The following is a 19,563-nucleotide window of genomic DNA, read 5'->3' on the forward strand; positions in this document are numbered from 1 at the left end:
CACAGCTGTTGAAGCTGGCCCACGAGTACCGGCCAGAGACGAAGAAGCAGAGGCTGCTGGGAGAGAAGATACCGAGAGGCCTCCTGTCCTCCGTGCAGGTGAGGAACACAAAAGAACAGAGTGGAGTTGATGGAAACCCCTTTAATTCTGACTGGGTTGAACATCCCATGTTAATCATGATTTATGAGTCGCTGTGACCCGTCTCTAACTTGGCCGTATTGCAATGATGACAAGAATTTCTTCACCTGAAACACTGTGATGGTTTATAGCTTTTTAACCCTGAGCACTGGCTAAAATAAAATATCAATAAGATGTTTTCATGAAGGTGGTTCTGGGTAGACGTGACGGTCCTTTTCTCTGCAGGTGTGAACACCGTCACCTCTCTGGTGGAGAGCAAGAAAGCCCAGCTGGTCATCATCGCCCACGATGTGGATCCCATTGAGGTGAGATTGTCCCCGTTGTATAGAAAGTGGTCTCTAGCAATGATGTATGAATTTCTTCGACTGAATCCTCTGTGTGGATCAAACTTACGAGCTTTTTAACCCTGAGCAGAGACCACAAACCTAAAGAAATGTACCGTTGTCAATACTGAAGGTTAATAACTTGATTTAAATATTAATGTTTTGCGTAACTTTTCTTGACAGCCTAAAGGAAAGAAGGTGGTCAACCCCTTGTTTGAGAAGAGGACAAAGAACTTCGGCATCGGTACGTTTCATTGGCTGTAATTCTGGGAGAACCTGTAAGGGTGCAGATGATGATAAAGAATATTTGCTATCTTAAAACCAATTTGATGACAAACTTTAATCACCAAGATCGCTGATGCACACTAATGAGAGAATGAAAATACCCCCGTTTGGGTTCAGATGCTAATTAATTGTTTTGTCCCACAGGTCAAGATATTCAGCCCTCTTTGTGAAATGGACTCGTTCATCCTCTACAGATCACTGACAAGGCAAAGACCAAGGAGCTGTCCACCAAGCTTGGTTAAATAGTTTGGAATAATAAATGAATATCCTAAAAGACTTGTTTGTGTTGTATTGCCATAAATAGTTTTTTTTTTTAATGTATAAATGCAATTTAAGATTTATCACAAGTCTGTAAAATGTTTCATGTTTGGCTGATGCAATTTATTCGATACAGTATTATTCCTCTAGCTGGGGAGGAAAAGTATATAATTTAGCTGACTCATCATACACAGCTAGAGGAGCAATTTGGGGTTAAGTGTCTTGCTCAAGGACACAGACTAGGGCGGGGATTGAACCGGCGATCCTCTGATCTGGAGGCTGTGGTTCCTTTGCTCATGGCTGGTTCGGAGTGGGTGCACAGTGTCAAATTGAGGCAGTTTTAATTTAGACTTTTTGGGGTTCTACAATCACTTTCCTGGGATTGTAGATGGAAAAGGATGAAAGAGCCAAATCAAGTTATATACATTTATTCTCAAACATGTTTCAGGAGAACAATCCACCTGGAAAAATTGCACAAATCAAGTAAATCGGCATTTCCTTTTTTAAAATATATTTCAGACAATAATACACGGTCACTCGTTCACAATCACAATTTAATCTTCTTGATGAACTTTGCGTAACACATGTAGGAGGTTGCTGCACACAGGCCGTACCTTCGAAGAAAAGACTTCATTAATACAGTAAATGTGTCTCGTAGGGGGACATGAGGTACTCTGTCCTCTACCTACCATGTCACTACGTACTGCAGGTGTTCGTTCCTCAGGGTCACTCTGGTTTGTCCACCTATTGGTCCGCCAGGAGTTGTGCTCCCTGCGTGATGCAAGACATTCATTTACACCACACACACCTTAATACAAGCGGGGTTAACCGTTCTTTTCTGCACGTGTGTGTGTGTGTATATATTTTATTTGACATTCACTGAGGTAGTCGCGTCAGAGACCACGGTGGACTCTGTAGTTCACGAGAACGTACGGTAGTCTGCATCGATGAAGACGGGCTCGGCCCCGGTGACGCCGCCCATGGCCTCCAGGTCTCGGTAGTGCCAGTGGTTTTTCTCCACGTCGTTGTTCGGTACGAAGGGCTTTCGTTTCTCCGTCAGCCGAACGACCCCGACCACCTCCACCTCGCCTTCCACCTGAACAGAAGCGGTTAGTCTGGGGGGGTAAAAAGACCACGGGAATCGAGTACGACGGGGGAGTTTTCCTTTAATATAAAATGAGATGTTAATGGATTTATGTGGTTGTTTATATCCGAGGAAAAATAGAAATCTAATACTATCAGATGAGTACAACTGAAACACCAACCTGACCCTTCATCCTGGTCTCCGGTCTCATCTTCTGCCTCGGGACGTATCCCCTGTTCACCAGGATCGTGATGCTGCAGGCGAAGGCAGCGGAAATCAGAGGGCCGTCGGACGCAAGAGAGGACGGTGAGCACTTATGTTTAAATGCGGTTCCTACCCGAGGTCGGTGCAGCGGAACGGAGTGATGACGTTCGCGCCGGTCTCCCCGCTCGAAGCCAGCCTGCCCGCCTCCCTGGCCTCTTTCTCCGGGTCGACGGGTGAGCGCGGCAGAACGTACAGCTCGCGCGAGTGGTCGTACCGTCCACGCACTCGCACCCGCCGGTACTCCAGGCTTTTCAGCTCAGTGGGACTACGATCCGGGGAGGAAAGTGCAAATATGCAGATTAATAACACAAGATGCCGATGTTGAATTCATCAGGGAATGATAATCTACGGCGTTTACAGCTTCACGACTGGAGAGGATTGTGTTCTTTGAATGAATGAAACCTTTAAAGCACATCGGGGTCACCACTAATATAGAAGCCTAATTAAGAGGTATACAAAGGTTACCCCATATACAAATGAATTGTGACCAGTGTATTGATTATTATAAACGTACTCCAGAGGAAGAGGGATGGGTTCTGCTGCGGTGAGTCTCGTCAGCTCGTCGATCAGCTGCATTTTCCACTGACGCCGTTTCACCTTCACGGAGACGACACGTGTCCATCAAAACCAGAACAAACCACCTGCGGTATCTTTTTTTGGGGGGGGGAGGGGGGGTGAACAAAAGTAAGTCAGGGCGGTACCTGCCATGTACCGAGGCCGAAGGTGGTGACGGGGATGAGCAGCAGGAACCATTTGAAGAAAGAGTCTTCTGCCTTTTCCGCTCCGGCTGCCGAGGAGCTCCACCGTCGCCCAAAGGTGATGAACTTACCTGGAACTTCACAAACACACGAGGTGACGACGTGCTGACGTCACCACCAACACCTCTGCTCTCCAACATGAGGAAGGGAAGTGACGCGTGCATTCTGACATTTATACAACACACACAGGCTGTTTATTCACAAATATAAAAAGACAATTTGACCTTGAAAATATTATCGTATTGCATGCTCTGTAATGTTCTTCGTAGTATTATTAATCGATGAGAACAAGTGTCTTTTATTGGTTTATTTCCGGTGTTACCTTCCAGACGTCTGACGAACGTCCTCTGGATGTAAATGACGTGCGACTGCAATGACAGAAAAATGCAATAGAAAATACAATAACAGAAAATGCAATTACATAAAAATACAATAACAGAAAATCAGCTCAGGGATCTACAAACCACTGAAAAGTGACTCTCACGCACGCGCGCACGCCACCCGTCACGTACCTTTTGTCTCAGCGTCGTCAGCACCTTGGTGGAATAAGCCAGCGCTAGTTTTAAAGCAGCCATTGTTCAGTCAAAACACAGACACGCGCACCAACAACCGGGGAGACGACTACATAACTTATCAGAAGAGAGAGGAGGGGGGGACCTCTTTCGGTGTTACTACTTCCGGTTCGCCACCCGGGGTCGTTACCCACGTGTGTGTCCATATGAATGTGTTGATGTTAGCGGGCTCGGTGGACTCCTGTCTCGAGTGGCTGTCTTAGTTGTTGTTTTAATAGGAGGGGAAGAGGAGGACCGGTTCCGTCGTCGACATGGATCTCGCCGCCCGGGATTCGTACATCCAGAAGCTCGCCAGCAAAGTGTTCTCTCCCCGGGAGCCGGAGCCCAAGAACAAGCCGTTCGGTAATGTCGGCTAGCCGCGTTAGCTCGCGCACACTACGGTCTGTGGTTGTGTTCCCGGAGGGGAGAACGGGACTAAAGAGTCGACGGGGTGTCCATTAAACGTGGTTATTTCCGCTGCTGGCCGCAGGAGGCGCTGCACTGTGTGTTAGAGACAAATGTGCAAAAAAAAAAAAATAATGCATGTTTTTATTTATTTGTAAATATTTGTTGTGTTTCCGGAGTTTTTGTGGCGCTCAGCTGACAGCGTTGTGCTCCAGGGCAGTGTGACGTGTTTCACTGTTTCCTGTGTAACTGCTGTGCTTGTGGTTGAGACTATAATCTTTAAAATTCACATATACAAAATTATGTTTTTGATTCAGAGGAGGCTGTTTTGGAGATTTATCTTCACATTGAGGGGTCTTAAGGGAAGGGAAACGCTAAATTATTACGGCTTGAAACTTATTAGTTTGTGTGATGTGTTCACTTCACGTCCCATAATATTATCTGCCCTTTTGGCTTTTATCTCTCAGAAAATGAGTAAATTAGATTACTGAGTCTCCCCCCCCTTTCCTCTGCCTCAAGATGTTTACGCTCCTCGGGTGTTAACTCTAATGACGCATGCAGATATTTATTTGGCAGTCAAATATTTACTTCTTTTTTTTTTAAACGTCCATAAAGTATATGATCACTAATGCATGTCTTTTTTTTTATCCATGTGTAGCATATTTCAAGGGTAAAAATGACACCGGACCTCCACAGAAGAAGAAAAAGTGTAAGAAGAAGCATTTCAAAGAGAAGGGCCCCGATGAGAAGAGACCGGATCCTAAATCCCAACAGAAGCCGCCCCCGTCCACGGCGGCACCCAAAGGCTCCGTGAAACTGAACGGGTCCAAAGCTCAGAGCGCCAATGCACCCCTAGGTGAGTGTTTCCATTAATCCGTCTCTTCCTGGTTGTATAATAAAATGGTTCCCACGGTCCCTTTTTCATCTCTTTTTCTTTTTTCCCCTGTAGAGTCCAACTTCTCCACGGTCGATGTTCTACGCAAGAGACTTCATGAAAAGATCGAAGAGTCCAGAGGACAGGTGCTAAAGAAGGGTTAATTATGTTAGTGACCACGTATCCAACATGGTAAACTTGGTCAAACCAGTCTCTGTTTACTTAAACATGTTCAACATAATTATAGAATAACTCGTTATACAAATGAGGTGCTAATCGTGCCCCGAGGCGAGAGCTGTGGGTCCTTCGGGGGTTGAAAGTCCGTCTACACGATAACTGGAACAACAACGTTTATGTTTCGCTTTAAGTTGAATGAGATCATTTATTTAAATGTTATTTGCCACGTTTTGCATAATTTTGGACTATTGTTATCGGGGATGCATCAATTCCAATTCAAGTACATGCACTCGCATTCAATACTAGCATTACAGTTAACAGTGAATATGAAAACATGTTTTATTTCCTCACTTTCTGACCGTAAACAACTTTTAAATGGACAGCGTGACGCTGTTTCTTTGTTTCCCCGGAACAAGCGGAGCATCGTTTGCACTCGGTCGTGCTTTAATTTCCATTTTAGTTAAACAGGCCTGCAGAAGGAGAATAAGAGGGATGCTGTAGCACGATAAGCGCCTGATGGAGCGAGTTCTGTTCTGTTAGACTAACGCGTGGCTCTCGTCTGTTATCAGGGAGCCCCGAAGGACTCGGCGTCGGAGGCGGTCCAGGCCAAGCGAGCGAAAAGAAAGATGGAACGGGAGCGCAAGAAGAGGAAGAGGAAAGAGTTTCAGCTGAAGAAAGCGGCCGAGGAAAAAGCCCGAGAGCAGCCGCCGCCGCCGGCGCCGGAGGTGAAACAGGAAGCGGAGCGCGCGCCGGCCGCGAACAAGAGGAACGAGACGGCCATCGTGTTCAACACGGTGGAGACGGTGGAGGAGGGCTACGTGGACAAGATGCAGAAGAAGAAGAACAAGAAGCTGAGCATGAAGGGCAAGCTGACGCCGCTCACGGGGAAGAACTACAAGCAGCTGCTGGGCCGCGTGGAGGCCCGCAAGGCGAAGCTGGAGCAGCTGAGGGAGACGGACGAGGGCAAGGCGCGCGTGATGGAGGAGAAGATGAAGTGGACCAACGTGCTCTACAAGGCCGAGGGCCTCAAGATCAAAGACGACGAGGCCATGCTGCGCTCGTCGCTGAAGAAGAAGGAGAAGAGGCACGAGCGGCGGCAGAAGGAGTGGGGCGAGCGCAGCGAGAACGTGGTGGACAAGATGCAGCGGCGCCAGGACAAGAGGCGGAGGAACATCCAGAAGCACACGAAGGTCAAGACGGAGAAGAAGAAGGACCGGGCGAGGAAGAGGGGCCGGGTGCTGCCCGAGGACTTGAAAAGAGCCGCGGTGTAGAGGGATAAAATATAAATGCATCGTAGGCGATGTTTTTTTATGTTTGTTTTATTTTGTTCTTCTTCTTCTCTGGCGGTGTGATTTAATTACACGCTGCGACGGCGCCGCTTGTACCTTTTTCGAGGAGTAACGTGATGTGTGTGTGTAATGTCAATAAAATGTGATTCTTATGATGAACACGAATGACCCGATTTTGTTTATTTGACCAAATATCGTGTCGTTTTAAGGGAATATCTTATTTAGAAATAACTCCAGCCTCCTCCAGACTTTACGGGTTTAGTTTGACCCCCCGAGGCGAGACGGCAAACACAACTTATATTTGCTAAAGTAGAATATTAGTCTCATGTTGCGCAATGCATGCTTTAATTTGACAGATTAACATGTATTGTGCGGTTGAAGGTTGTTTATATAGCGCTGATATGAAGAAGCAGCAATTACAGCAATTTTGCATTCATACAATTTTGATATTTGTCTTTTTTTTTCTTTTTTTTTTTACATACAATTACAAGTAAATCCCAAACATGGTCTGCACACTACATCTTACAGACGGATCTCAACAGTGTTTAAATATTTTAGCTAAATCCAGGTGAAATATGGTCTACGCGTGAACGTCCAATCAAATGAATGCTTTAGAATTATTTGCGTAGAAAGTTTAAATGTAAAAAAAAAAAAGTATTTGTTTATGCTAAACCTGCCCACCATCCTGTTCTCGTCCACTGGCGACGAGCATTTCATCTGCAACGAGCGACGCATTGGGAGCTGAGAAGAGAGAATTTAACTTCTCAGGCTTGTTTGTAAGTCAACTCTACTTTATTAAAAATAACACGTATAATAATAATAATCGGGAGTTTGACCGCTAATTTGTGAACACGTCCTAGAAACATGAATAAAGTGAGTACAGCTGCAGTAAATTGACATGAAATGTGCTTTTATTTCAGGAAATCATGTCACGACAGCTTCAAGCGCGCAGAACTGCCTGGTGAGTAATAATATTAAATGTGTGAAATGCAGGTTTTACTTTACTTAGATTGACAGAGTATTGGTGGACAGTCCTTTTAATATACTTAATTAAATAATGACATGTGTATCCTTCAATTTACCATCAGTGCCACCGCAGACAAGAGAAAACTAGATCAGTAACAAGTAATCAGATTATATCAATGTTGTAATATTATGGTCTTTTTGATATATGTAATTGTAAAGCAATGGTTTTCTTTTGATGCTTTGCAACATAATCACATGTTGTTCAACATTTAGCTAAAAAAAGCATTTTCTCACTTGATAATAAGATAATAATAATAATAATAATAATAAGAGATGGAAGTGAAGCCATAAATATATTCAAGTCTAGATGGATACGTCTTGAAACTACATAATTATATTTGATTATATATATATAATTATATATCATTATATATATATAATTATATATATGATTATATGTATATATATATATATATATATATATATAATTATATATATTGTAATTTGGGTAAATAACTGTACTCACTCGTTGACGGTCCTAAATGTTATTTCTAAAGCATTGATCATTGTAATATATATTTATTTTTCTTACTCACTTGTGTGTGCGTAATTGTTCAATATTCTTATTTGATGCATACGATAGTATAGTTGCATACGATGACTATCTAAGGATATGATTTATGGTCGTATAACAGTTTATTTTATTATATTTTATATAAAATATATAATCTAAGGCCCACGCGTCTGCTCTGTTTTTGCTCCGACAGGCTGGAGTTCACTCAGCTGGCAGCCGACCACAGAGCAGTGAATCTGGGGCAGGGCTTCCCTGACTTCTCCCCTCCGACGTTCATCCAGGAGGCTCTTCGTGAAGCCCTGAGCGGAGGATACCAGATGCACCAGTACACCCGAGTCTTCGTACGTGCAGAGAGAGACACACACGTTGACCTTCCTGTCGGTGTCACACACGTTGACCTTCCTGTCGGTGTCACACACGTTGACCTTCCTGTCGGTGTCACACACGTTGACCTTCCTGTCGGTGTCACACACGTTGACCTTCCTGTCGGTGTCACAGCGTAAACAAAACCGTGATGTTTACGTGTGCCTCCTCCGTCCTCAGGGCCATCCTCCTCTCGTACGCATTCTGGCTAAGTTCTTCGGGAGGATCGTGGGGCGTGAGATCGATCCCTTTGAAGACGTGCTGGTCACAGCGGGAGCTTATCAGGCTCTCTTCTGTGCTTTTCAAGCCCTGATTGAGGAAGGGGATGAGGTATGACAATCCAAAAACACGATGCACGGTGCAGCAATAATTGGAAAGAGTTAACGGTCCTACGTTCTTCTCGCAGGTCATACTTGTGGAACCGTTCTTCGACTGCTACCAGCCGATGGTGGAGCTGGCCGGAGGAAAGACGGTTCATGTGTCTCTGAGGCCGGTGAGCGGTCTTTAAAAAGTCTTCAAAAAGAAATGTCGCCTTTATGCACGTCAATCGTTATTATTTTTCCTTTTGTTTAAGTCCCAGAAGGTCGAGGGGAGTGGCGTCCCGTCCAGCGGAGACTGGGTTCTTTCTCCCGAGGAGCTGGCCAGTAAATTCAACCCACGCACAAAAGCCATCGTCATCAACACTCCCAACAACCCACTGGGCAAGGTGGGGCCTTTTTAACCAGCGTGTCTTTCATGAAGATGAATAAAGTGTTAAACATTTAATGTGCGTTGCAGGTGTACAAGACGGAGGAGCTCCAGGTGATCGCCGATCTGTGCGTCAGACACGACGTGCTGTGCATCAGCGACGAGGTGTACGAGTGGCTGACGTACGACGGGAACAAGCACGTGAAGATAGGTGAGGTCAACTGAGGTCAAGGGGGGGGGTCACGAGGTGTGGAGCGGCGTGTTATTCATATTCATGGTGTTGACGCGTCCACAGCCAGCCTTCCTGGCATGTGGGAGCGGACCGTCACCATCGGCAGTGCAGGAAAGACCTTCAGTGCCACCGGCTGGAAGGTACACACACACACACACACACACACACACACACACACGTGGGAGCGTTTCATGTGTTCATCTTCACGACGTCCTGAAGCCCTAAACGGACATACGGCAAACTTATTAAAATAAACGTATTGTTATCTCGAGATCACTAGTTGGTGTAATTGTCGTTATCTCAAGAAAACAATTATTGCCGTCTTCGAGATAAAAAAGATGATTATTTCTTCATCAGGGAGAAGCGACCTAAATATGTAAGATTCAGTGATTGTTTTACATCTTCCTAATATAATCCATTGAATATTATATATTTATATATGTTTTTAAAAAATCTCTCTCTCTATATATATATATATATATATATATTTATATTATAATATATATATTATAATATATATATATATACATACTATATTATAATATGTATATACATATATATTTAAAACAAATATATATATATATATATTTATATATATTTATATTATAATATATATATAATACTATATTATAATATGTATATACATATATATTTAAAACAAATATATATATATATATTTATATATATTTATATTATAATATATATATAATACTATATTATAATATGTATATACATATATATTTAAAACAAATATATATATATATATATATATACATATATCATAATATATATATACATATATATTTAAAACAAATATATATATATATATATATATATATATATACATAAAAATAAATATATATATTTTGAAAAAAAATAATATATATATTTATTTATTTATAATTTTGTTTAGTTTTGTATGTACCCATAAGATTATTTTTGAAAACCGGATACTTGGTGTATTCTTCCGCTACCTTCACCATGTCTATCACACTCAGATCAATCTGGGCTACATTGATATATATATATATATATATATATATATATATATATATATATATATATATATATATATATATATATATATATGATGAGCTGTTTTCTCTTCTCAGCTCGGATGGGCCATCAGCTCTGTTCACAACATGAAAAACCTGAAAATCATCCACCTGGGCTCTGTTTACCAATGTCCTACAGCTACTCAGGTAAACACCTACAACTTTAATATTTCACACACATTTGTAGAAATAAAACTTTATTTAGGCCACTACCTACCGTAGGAAATTATGTTGTTTTTAGCAGTGCAATTACGGCCATAATCCAGCATCTTTTATTCAAAATGTTTGCCTCAATACCGACGGCCTAATCATCTACAACATTTCCGATTGAAACGTTAAGGATCAAAACAATCTGTCACAATTGCCATTTCTGAAACGTATCTTTTATTCCCCCATTTCTTTGTCTCTTTTCCTGCAACAGGAGGCCGTGGCTCGTGGATTTGAGAGGGAGTACGAGCTGTTCGGGACTCCAGAGAGCTACTTCCAGCAGCTGCCCGCCATGTTGCACCAGAAGAGGGAGAAACTGGCCTCCTGCCTGGGGGCCGCGGGGCTGCAGCCCGTCATGCCGGAGGGAGGCTACTTCATGATCGCAGACATCTCGTCCGTCAGTGAGTGAACAACAACAAAACAACCCGATCCACCTCGGGCTTCAAGCACAACAACTTATAAATAAACAAAATGTGTTGTAGTTGTCTAATTGTTTGTTGTTGACAGAGGTGGACTTGAGTGACCAGAGCACGGAGGATGAACCCAAGGACTTCACGTTCGTTAAGTGGCTCACTAAAGAGAAGGTGAATATTAAGGTGTTTTACGTGCTATGATTGATGTCGTGCCTCTTTTACGACATCATCTCTTTTCCCACAGGGTTTAGCGACCATGCCCGTCTCTACGTTCTACAGCCCCGAGCACCGCCGGGAGTTCAGCCAATACGTTCGGTTCTGTTTCGTCAAGGTAACGTCGGGCGTGATGAACCGAAAGGTGTGAACTGGACCGTCGGCCTCCTGCTGCTCTTTGACTCTCGTTGTCTCTACAGGAGGACTCCACCCTGAATGCAGCCGAGGACATCTTGAGGAAGTGGAGTCAGACGCAGTGAAAGTCGTCTAGATTTCACCTGGTTGAGCTGATCTGTGATCAGTGAGTCTTAGTGGCTCAGCTGGGTGCTTAAAGACAGCGTTCTCCACATATTAACGCGCTTTGTTTCAACTACTCAGGCTTTGGAAGAAAATCTGTGTGAATATTTTATGCCAAACAGTCAAATAAATAAAGTTGTTAAGGAATTTTAAGTAACAGAAATGTAGACATGCAGTCAATAAGAGTCGTGTTTATACCTTAATTTGAGGCATTTGCAGCAACTGTGTTAATAACTATAAATAAACTCACATCACACCACACGGACTGATGTGAATACGAGTATATATATATATATAAACATATATATATGTTTATATATATATGTATGTATATATATACATGTATACATATATATATATGTATGTATATATATACATGTATACATATATATGTATATATACATACATATATGTATATATATGTATACATACATATATATACACATATGTGTATATATATACACATATATATGATCTATGTAAAAATAATCTATACATAGATATATATAGATGTATAGATTATTATTTTTTACATATAAACTATATATTTATAAACAGAATATATATATATATATGTGTGTATATATGTATCTATATATATATTTGTACTTAAGAACCGTACTTGAGTATATGTTTATTTATATATATTTGTATAAATAGACATCCAGCATTGAATTGATAAAAATAAATGGACTTTTGTTGTAATCATTTATTTGAACAAGAACAAATCAGATGCCAACTCCCGTTCTTTGCATATCGTTATTCTTTGATGCCTTAAACCCCAGCATTAAGATTTATTCAACGCTACAACAGCAAAGATCTAGTAAGTCCTAAAAATGGCCAACAGGTCAGTTGAGCCTCTTCTGGTATTATTCCATTAGTTCTACAGTTAAAAATAAAAATGTAACACGTCTGTTATAAATAAAAACATTTCACACAATGCTACCGTTAGAGAGGGGAAGTCAAAATGTAAATGTATTTCCTGAAGTGTGCTTTATCCATAACACATAATGCAACCGCTCTTTGTATCAACACTTGATTATTTACGATATTTTAAAACCATCAAGACGGGGAATCCAAAAAATAATCCTGAAATTCAATAATATAAATATTTTGGAGGCTTTTAAGAAGTCCTTTTTTTAAGAGTTATTTTTGAACACTTTTTACATCTGTAAAATGACTAAAGAAGTAAAGGTTAGGCATTCATGAACAAATTATAATTTAAGATAATGCTTGCATTAATATAAACAGCACCGAAAAGAGGAGAACGTGCTGTACAACACAATACAAATGTGTTATAATGCTAGGTAAGATATACTATTTTTAATTTCTACTTTATTCACAAAAGTCTACTGCCAAATTCTTGTACAGAATTCAAACTGTTGAATAATGCATATGATTTAAATCTTATCGTGTTACTGTATTTACATTTATTTAGTACCGTTAATAAATCGCATGAAAGAAAACATAACAGGAAATGTGTTTATCAAATTCTGACACTTGTTGGTTTTGGTTTCATGGGATTTCTTGATGGTAATAATTAAAAAAAACAACGTATTAATAATTATATTAACACTGATTTAAACACTTCCATGTGATTCTCATGTAACCTGCACTCCATGTGGCCAATTTATTTTTATATACTAATTTAAATCAAAGTAGTGCAATAATTCAAGCTAAAATACTAAAATACTATACATTTGATTCTGTTTCTCAAATTAGATTTATAATATGTAATGTGCAGAATTGGAAAGTACTAATTTTCCAATTAGCTAAAATAAAAATCACAAGTCTCATAATGTATATTTCTAGGTGAGGAAATCAAAATAAAAGTTAATGTGAAAATATATATAGTTAATGTTTCAGGGTATATTTCTTCTGGCTACAATTCATGGAAAACACATTTGAAGAAAAAGAAACTACTAAAATATTAAATAAATAAATTAAAAAAAGACCTGTTGGCAGTTCAGCTGTTATAATGCTTTCACATGGAACAATATTGTGTGTGTGTGTGTGTGTGTGTGTGTGTGTGTGTGTGGTGTGTGTGGTGTGTGTGTGGGGTGGGGGGGTTTGGGGGACCTGCAAAGATATACACAATCGGAGTGTAACAGTTCACCAAAGACACGGTTCACCTGAAGAGAAACACTTTGTTTTAGTTTGGATGTTAAAAGGAAGAGTTTGACATTGTAGGCCGACAGTTAGCTTAGCTTAGCTTAGCATAAAGACTGGAAATGGCTAGCCTTTCCAAAGAGAACACAATCTGCTAGTTGTGCGAGACGACTGAGCTGCTCTCTATTGTATTAGGAAGAGTTAAATATATTTACAGTACATAGTGCAGTAATATATGTTGTAAGTTTACAGTGAAAAAAAAAGAAAAAAGAGATTTAACAGCTGAGAAGTCGAAATATGGAGAAACTTTAATTCTATTTATATTATTAGATGTTTACCTAATAAACGGTCATACACAGAATATACTGTAGATATTTTCTTCAATATTTAAAAATATATTCTAGGTTTAAAAAAAAAAAAAAAAAGAAAAAAAAAGAGAAATATAAATTTGACTAATTGTCATCCTTAAAGTCTGTATGTTCAACACGAATACTTCTTTTCTTGTAATCAAAACCCCAAAAAACAGAACCATGCCTTTGGTAAACGACCACACCTCCACTAAACAACGCTAGATTGTTTGGCTTGAAATCAAAATTCCACTTGAACAGAATATATTAATAATTTGCATCTCATAGTTCTCGCTGATCCCAATAAAAAGAAAAGAAAGAAAGAAAGAAAGAAAGAAAGAAAGAAAGAAAGAAAGGGGCTCCGGGGCCGTGTGAGTATTGCTAAGTATCTAACGTCTAATTAAGAAAAAAACGCAGTATAAAAAAACGCAGAGCATTAACTACCACCTGCATGCCGTAGAAGCACTGGACTATATAGATAATACAAAATGTACAAAAGAAATGTGCTGCAAAACAACCAGAATGTTTCATATACACATAAATAAAAAGTACAGATGTCATCCGACGAAGCAGACGGACATTAAATCGAGATGCGACACACGACACACCCCCCCATGCCACCTCGACGTCGGAACAAAAAGGGTACACATTCTGTTCCTAAGGCATTTTGTACACTAGCTAACGAGAAACACAGGTGTTACTGAAGGAAGGGGGGGGGGGGTGTTCCCTTTTGTTGTTGTCGAGGGTCAGTATTTGAGCCACGGGTGAGCCGCGATGGACGCCTTACTGCGGTCGCCGTAGTCGTAGAGCAGCTCCTCGCCCTCGTCGACGTCGCGAGAGGCGACGAGGATGAGGTGAGGCGCCCCGTTGATGTCGTGGAGTTTGGTTTGGCAGTTTCCGTTTTTGCTGTGATTTATCAGCCTGCCCTTTCGACCGCTCTCTCTCGTGGCGTCCACGCTGTTGGATAAACAACAACAACAACAACACGCAAATCGGTATTTAGTCTGGAAGATGTTTTAAAATAAGAACTTAAAAATTCACTTCAAAAAAAAAGGGAAAACACGAGTATCCTAGCTGACATCCTTAAAAGTAATTTTCTCTCAATCAAACCGGTAATAAAAAGCAGTTTAGTGAAGCAGCGAAGGATCATGGGAGTTGTAGTCTTCATTGCAGTCGGTGGGATTCCTTCAGTGTTTATGGTTCAGGTTTTTTTTTTCTTCCCTCTCCAAAACAAACAGACACGCTTATTCTCTGAATCCTTCATCCACTTAATTAATTAATTAATTAATTAATTAATTAATAAATAAATAAATAAATAAATAAATAAATAAATAAATAAATAAATAAATAAATAAATAAATAGCACATTAAACGACCACAAAGCCGAAGGGTGCAGAAAATATTTAAACGTCGCAGTAATTCCTTTAAAAAAAAAAAAAAAAAAGGCGGACGGCCGTTGAATTCCTCGTACCAGTATGTTTTGCTGAGGTACTGGAAGTAGTACATGTAGCAGCCGGTCGACGGGTTCTGAGCGTATTCGGCCTCCCTGGATTTGGCGTCGGTGATCTCCAGCAGGTCTCCGTGGTACTCGACCACGTAGTCGCCCTTCTGGTAACACCGCGTGGCGAACACCGCTCGCCCCTTTCCTTCTATATGCTGCACCTAAAAATAAAACGGAACACAAAAGAATGTGATGATGATCTTTCCCACGTTAATCAGGGGAGAACAAAGAAGGCATTGATTTTATTTTGCAATCATTTGCATCATCTGATCCCCTCTTTATTAAAGCCTATACATATTCCTCTACTGGTCATCGTCGTTATTAATCACGTGATCAACACCCAAGTTTCACTTCTCTGATTGAATTTGCACGACAGTGTGAGTGCGAGTGAAAAAGGGGGCGGAGCCATGTGTGAATCTGATTAATTACCTTGGTTTTAAATTTCAAGTGCTCAATTGGTCGAAGCAAACAAAAAGCATTTTTCAAAGAAAAAAACATGTGCACCTCCATTCCTTCTTCTATTCCCTTTGTGATGAGATCATCGATGAGCTTCTTTTCTTCACACTGGGAACAAAGAAAGAAACGTGAGATGACTTTACTGAGAACACACACACACACACACGCACACACTAGCTACTCAAGATGTGTTATTGATGGAGATTAACTTTGTGTGTTGCCTTATTGATTACTATTGATCCGAAACTCAGAAATAAAAAAAGAAGTACCTCTGACAGACACGATAAACAGAGTAACAGGCTAGTTACATAATCATCTTATATTCATGCCAATAGGTTAAAATCAGATCCAGCTATACTTTTAATAACAATCCCATATATATATATATATATATATATATATATCTCGACTTACCTTAAGCTCCGTTTTACTCTTTCTTGAGCTTCGCCTTATTGGATAGTAGTCGGTAACTTTTCGGTTTTGTGAGTTTTTCCCGCCTGCGCTGAAGTGGAAAACAACAACAAAAACGATATGAATAACTGTTCCTCGGATCACGTCCACGGAGAGGACGCCCTCCATTTAAAAACGCATCAACACTCAGGACGTACATTCTTAGCGTGGACTTCTTTCCCTTGACCTTCAGGCGCACGCCTCGCCGCTGGAGGCAGTGGAGAGCGGCGCTGCTGCTGTTGCTGTTGTTGTTGTTGGCGACGTGGAGGGGAGCGTGAGACAAGCTGTTCCCCAGAGGCAGGGGCGGTTCGGCGGGGGAGCGAAGGCAGGTCTGAGCGCAGTGGAGCTGCGGAGGCTGTTCATCTGACCAGCAGGGTAAACACTGGCTGTAGCTGCTCTCCATCTCGGGGAAATCGGCCTTGGAGTCTTTTGGTGTCGCGCTGATGGAGTTTGTTCTCCGGCCTGCGAGGAAGAAGGGAATAAAAATGTTAAAAAAGGCGTTTTATTCCTGGCGCTTCAGTCAAAGCTCGCTGCTGCCGCCTGTTACGTAACCGCCCCCCAAAAAAACACAAAAATAAACAGATGTCCGTTTGCTGTGGAGTATTTACACACTCAGATGGAGGCGGAGCTTACTCACCGTCAGCCTGCCTCTGGCCTTCAATTGGCTGGAAGCACACCGGAGAGCACCGTCCCTCCTGCATCCGCTTGATTTCATCAGGAACTGGTGATAAGGACCTGCTGCAGCTTAAGACAGCGACTGAGTGGCCATTGCATACGATTGGCTGTGAACGCAGAGAGAAGATGTGTTTAGTGCACGGTTCCCTGCCAAGAGGTTTTTTTTTTTTTTTATTGACACTGTCCAAAGTTGGTGCAGCTATATGCTTTGATTTAAACATTTAAAAAAAATCAAGTACAACAAAAGATGGAACGTGGCGAACCCACCAGAACACATAATTAAACACAGTGAAGAGCCAAAATAGACAAATCATTTATTTATTTTTACTTTAAGAAAAATAACAGCCTGACTCAGAAGCAACTCCAAACCAATCCGCTGCATGAAGGAGAGTTAACACTAGAAATGTTAAAACACCACTGATTTTTAAAAAAAACTGAAGATATTCACTTTATTACATATTAGAAACCGAAAACTGAGAACGTGGGAGCATTGTTTGCTTGAAATGTGACCGAACCAGTCATCAAAAGCAGTTGCCGATCTATTCCTGTCTGGAAGAAGAAACTAAAGCCTTCAGACAAATGTAGTGGAGTTGAATAAAAAGTCAAACAAATATGCTCAAGTTAAGTCCAGATACATTATAAAAACTGTGCAAAGCTGGAGTAAATGTACTGTCCATGCCTGGTGTGGGTGGGGCCCCGAGGAGGGCACCATGCTGGCTCCACACACCCACATCAACTCTCCCATCAGCCCCTTTAAATGTGCAGGCCTCTTGGCTCACCCGTCGAACAACTGGTCAAATACACTCAGATTAAAAAACAAAATCACTCCAACGGCTACTTTTAAACCTGTAACCCCACTTGGAGAAAAAAAAATAAGGAAAAAAAAAGACGTTTCTTTGGTGTCAAATGATGTCATAAATAATGTTTATGTGCTCAGCTAGCAGGCACATGGAACGGTGATGCTAATGGCGATGCTAATGTTAGCATCAAAAGAGACTTCTCGTTTCTAGCGACTGTAACTAACTTACAGTAAAGAAAAACAGTGATATTTAATATACAATTTAATACGAAAAACACGACGCTCGTTCTGGGAGGAGTCAGCGTTAACAACGCGCTCAGTCTGGCTTTCCTTTCCGATACTTCGGCGCGGGGGTGAACAAGCAAACTTACCCCGTTCATGTCCGACTTGTTTTCGTGGCTCTTTTCCGAGGACACAAAAATATGAAATAAATGAACGTGACCACCGGTTCGGAGATTAAATCTCGGCCTCCTCGTGCGGCAGTGCCCTCCCTACACTCCGGCCCCCCTTCCACGGCGAATGGGTGCCCTTTTTTGTTGTTGTTTCACTGCCAGCAGCTCAACCGATGCAGCCTCCACAGCTCCTCTCCGACATTTTTTTCTCCACGTTAACGAGGAAGGAGAAACCGGGTTAATGTCGCCCCCTGTAGACTGACAGCGGTAGTGTGTTTATTGATAATAACACTAATACATTTTATTTTTATAGCGCTTTAAAGGGTACTAAAGGAACTTTAAAAGTACAAAAATCTGTTTTTATAAGTTATGTCAGTGAAGAAACGATGTACTTAGTACATTATTGAGGTGCTTTTACTACACCTCAGAGGGAAGTACTACATTTATCTTTCAGCTTTCAACTACCTTTAATTACCAGTTATATTGCAGATTCAGATTAATAATACAAAATATAGTTGAAACTTATATTATGACTTATTATTAAAAATAAAGGCTTGACTCCTGCCCGGCAGTGTACATTGCAAAAAAAGTGTGCTGCATGTTTACCAGCTTTAACATTAAAGTGATGAAGACATTATTTCAAGGCATTAATTATATTATATAATAATCCTTAATAAACTTAAGAAATGTACATTATTTTTTATTATGAGGACCAGTTCTATTTGCCTTTTACACTTCTGCATGTGGTTGGTCCAAGTAGTGTTGCTGTTACTGTCCTTCTATTTCATGACTTTCAAATGTATTAAAAACAAGAAAACTAGAATATAATATGAGTGTTACGGAAGCTTTTTTTTAACTGTTGATTTGTGTTTACATGTTTGGTTACGCTCACACTTAGTTAATCCCTAATCTATGTAATTTCAAATAAGAAAAACAACTGTTAAGTATTCAAATACATTATTATTGTTGATTATATTGTGTATTAATAATCAGAACCTGCAAAGTACCTAAAGTAGTAAAAAGTACCATATTTTAGGTATAAAGCCCACAATTGACCATTCTGCACAATGCTAACTATACATCTCAGAGGGAAATATTGTACTTTTTTCCACCTGGGGATGAATACAGTATATATCTAATCTAATCTAATCTACTAGGTTTCAGTATAAATTAAACGACCAAACAATGTAAGTACAGCTGAAATATTGGAAGACGCAAACATATTTAATATTAACAGTCACAAGGGACATTTTTCTACATTGAGGGCTTTAATACTTAAAGTGCTGTTTGCTGAATCTTACTTACACACTTTTACTTAAGTAAGGTTTTGAATGCAGGACCTTTACTTGTAGTACTTGTAGTACTTGTAGTGGAGTATTTTCACAGTGCAGTATTAGTACTTTTACCTAAGTAGGGTTTTG

General features: G+C 40.6%; 4 protein-coding genes and 3 non-coding genes across 7 annotated transcripts; 5 read left to right on the forward strand and 2 right to left on the reverse strand.

The window, feature by feature from the left end:
* Positions 1 to 218: 218 nt before the first annotated feature.
* On the forward strand, positions 219 to 288 carry LOC117741010. Its single transcript, XR_004610663.1, has one exon. It is a non-coding gene; the product is annotated as a small nucleolar RNA SNORD36 (small nucleolar RNA).
* Positions 289 to 477: 189 nt separating this feature from the next.
* LOC117741009 lies at positions 478 to 553 on the forward strand. The gene has a single exon (XR_004610662.1). It is a non-coding gene; the product is annotated as a small nucleolar RNA SNORD36 (small nucleolar RNA).
* A 193-nt stretch (positions 554 to 746) lies between these two features.
* LOC117741014 lies at positions 747 to 824 on the forward strand. The gene has a single exon (XR_004610667.1). It is a non-coding gene; the product is annotated as a small nucleolar RNA SNORD24 (small nucleolar RNA).
* A 592-nt stretch (positions 825 to 1,416) lies between these two features.
* Positions 1,417 to 3,799, reverse strand: LOC117740820 (surfeit locus protein 1). Its single transcript, XM_034547409.1, has 9 exons — positions 3,623 to 3,799; positions 3,433 to 3,478; positions 3,054 to 3,187; positions 2,867 to 2,949; positions 2,426 to 2,617; positions 2,270 to 2,342; positions 1,938 to 2,100; positions 1,694 to 1,775; positions 1,417 to 1,618 (listed from the first exon to the last, which is right to left on the reverse strand). The coding sequence occupies exons 1-9, from the start codon at positions 3,683 to 3,685 to the stop codon at positions 1,552 to 1,554; spliced, it is 903 nt and encodes a 300-aa protein (XP_034403300.1). The 5' UTR covers positions 3,686 to 3,799; the 3' UTR covers positions 1,417 to 1,551.
* Positions 3,800 to 3,805: 6 nt separating this feature from the next.
* Positions 3,806 to 6,571, forward strand: surf6 (surfeit 6). Its single transcript, XM_034547408.1, has 4 exons — positions 3,806 to 4,024; positions 4,725 to 4,922; positions 5,016 to 5,086; positions 5,687 to 6,571. The coding sequence occupies exons 1-4, from the start codon at positions 3,934 to 3,936 to the stop codon at positions 6,386 to 6,388; spliced, it is 1,062 nt and encodes a 353-aa protein (XP_034403299.1). The 5' UTR covers positions 3,806 to 3,933; the 3' UTR covers positions 6,389 to 6,571.
* A 751-nt stretch (positions 6,572 to 7,322) lies between these two features.
* On the forward strand, positions 7,323 to 11,666 carry kyat1 (kynurenine aminotransferase 1). The gene is made up of 12 exons (XM_034547593.1): positions 7,323 to 7,367; positions 8,140 to 8,287; positions 8,490 to 8,639; positions 8,716 to 8,802; positions 8,884 to 9,015; positions 9,087 to 9,207; positions 9,292 to 9,368; positions 10,341 to 10,430; positions 10,705 to 10,891; positions 10,998 to 11,074; positions 11,148 to 11,234; positions 11,317 to 11,666. The coding sequence occupies exons 1-12, from the start codon at positions 7,333 to 7,335 to the stop codon at positions 11,374 to 11,376; spliced, it is 1,251 nt and encodes a 416-aa protein (XP_034403484.1). The 5' UTR covers positions 7,323 to 7,332; the 3' UTR covers positions 11,377 to 11,666.
* A 441-nt stretch (positions 11,667 to 12,107) lies between these two features.
* kmt5aa (lysine methyltransferase 5Aa) lies at positions 12,108 to 18,402 on the reverse strand. Its single transcript, XM_034547596.1, has 7 exons — positions 18,122 to 18,402; positions 16,914 to 17,058; positions 16,435 to 16,738; positions 16,241 to 16,328; positions 15,875 to 15,934; positions 15,341 to 15,531; positions 12,108 to 14,826 (listed from the first exon to the last, which is right to left on the reverse strand). The coding sequence occupies exons 1-7, from the start codon at positions 18,128 to 18,130 to the stop codon at positions 14,616 to 14,618; spliced, it is 1,008 nt and encodes a 335-aa protein (XP_034403487.1). The 5' UTR covers positions 18,131 to 18,402; the 3' UTR covers positions 12,108 to 14,615.
* Between the last annotated feature and the right edge of the window lie 1,161 nt (positions 18,403 to 19,563).

Source organism: Cyclopterus lumpus, chromosome 12 (genome assembly GCF_009769545.1).
Source record: "Cyclopterus lumpus isolate fCycLum1 chromosome 12, fCycLum1.pri, whole genome shotgun sequence".
Lineage (NCBI taxonomy): Eukaryota > Metazoa > Chordata > Actinopteri > Perciformes > Cyclopteridae > Cyclopterus > Cyclopterus lumpus.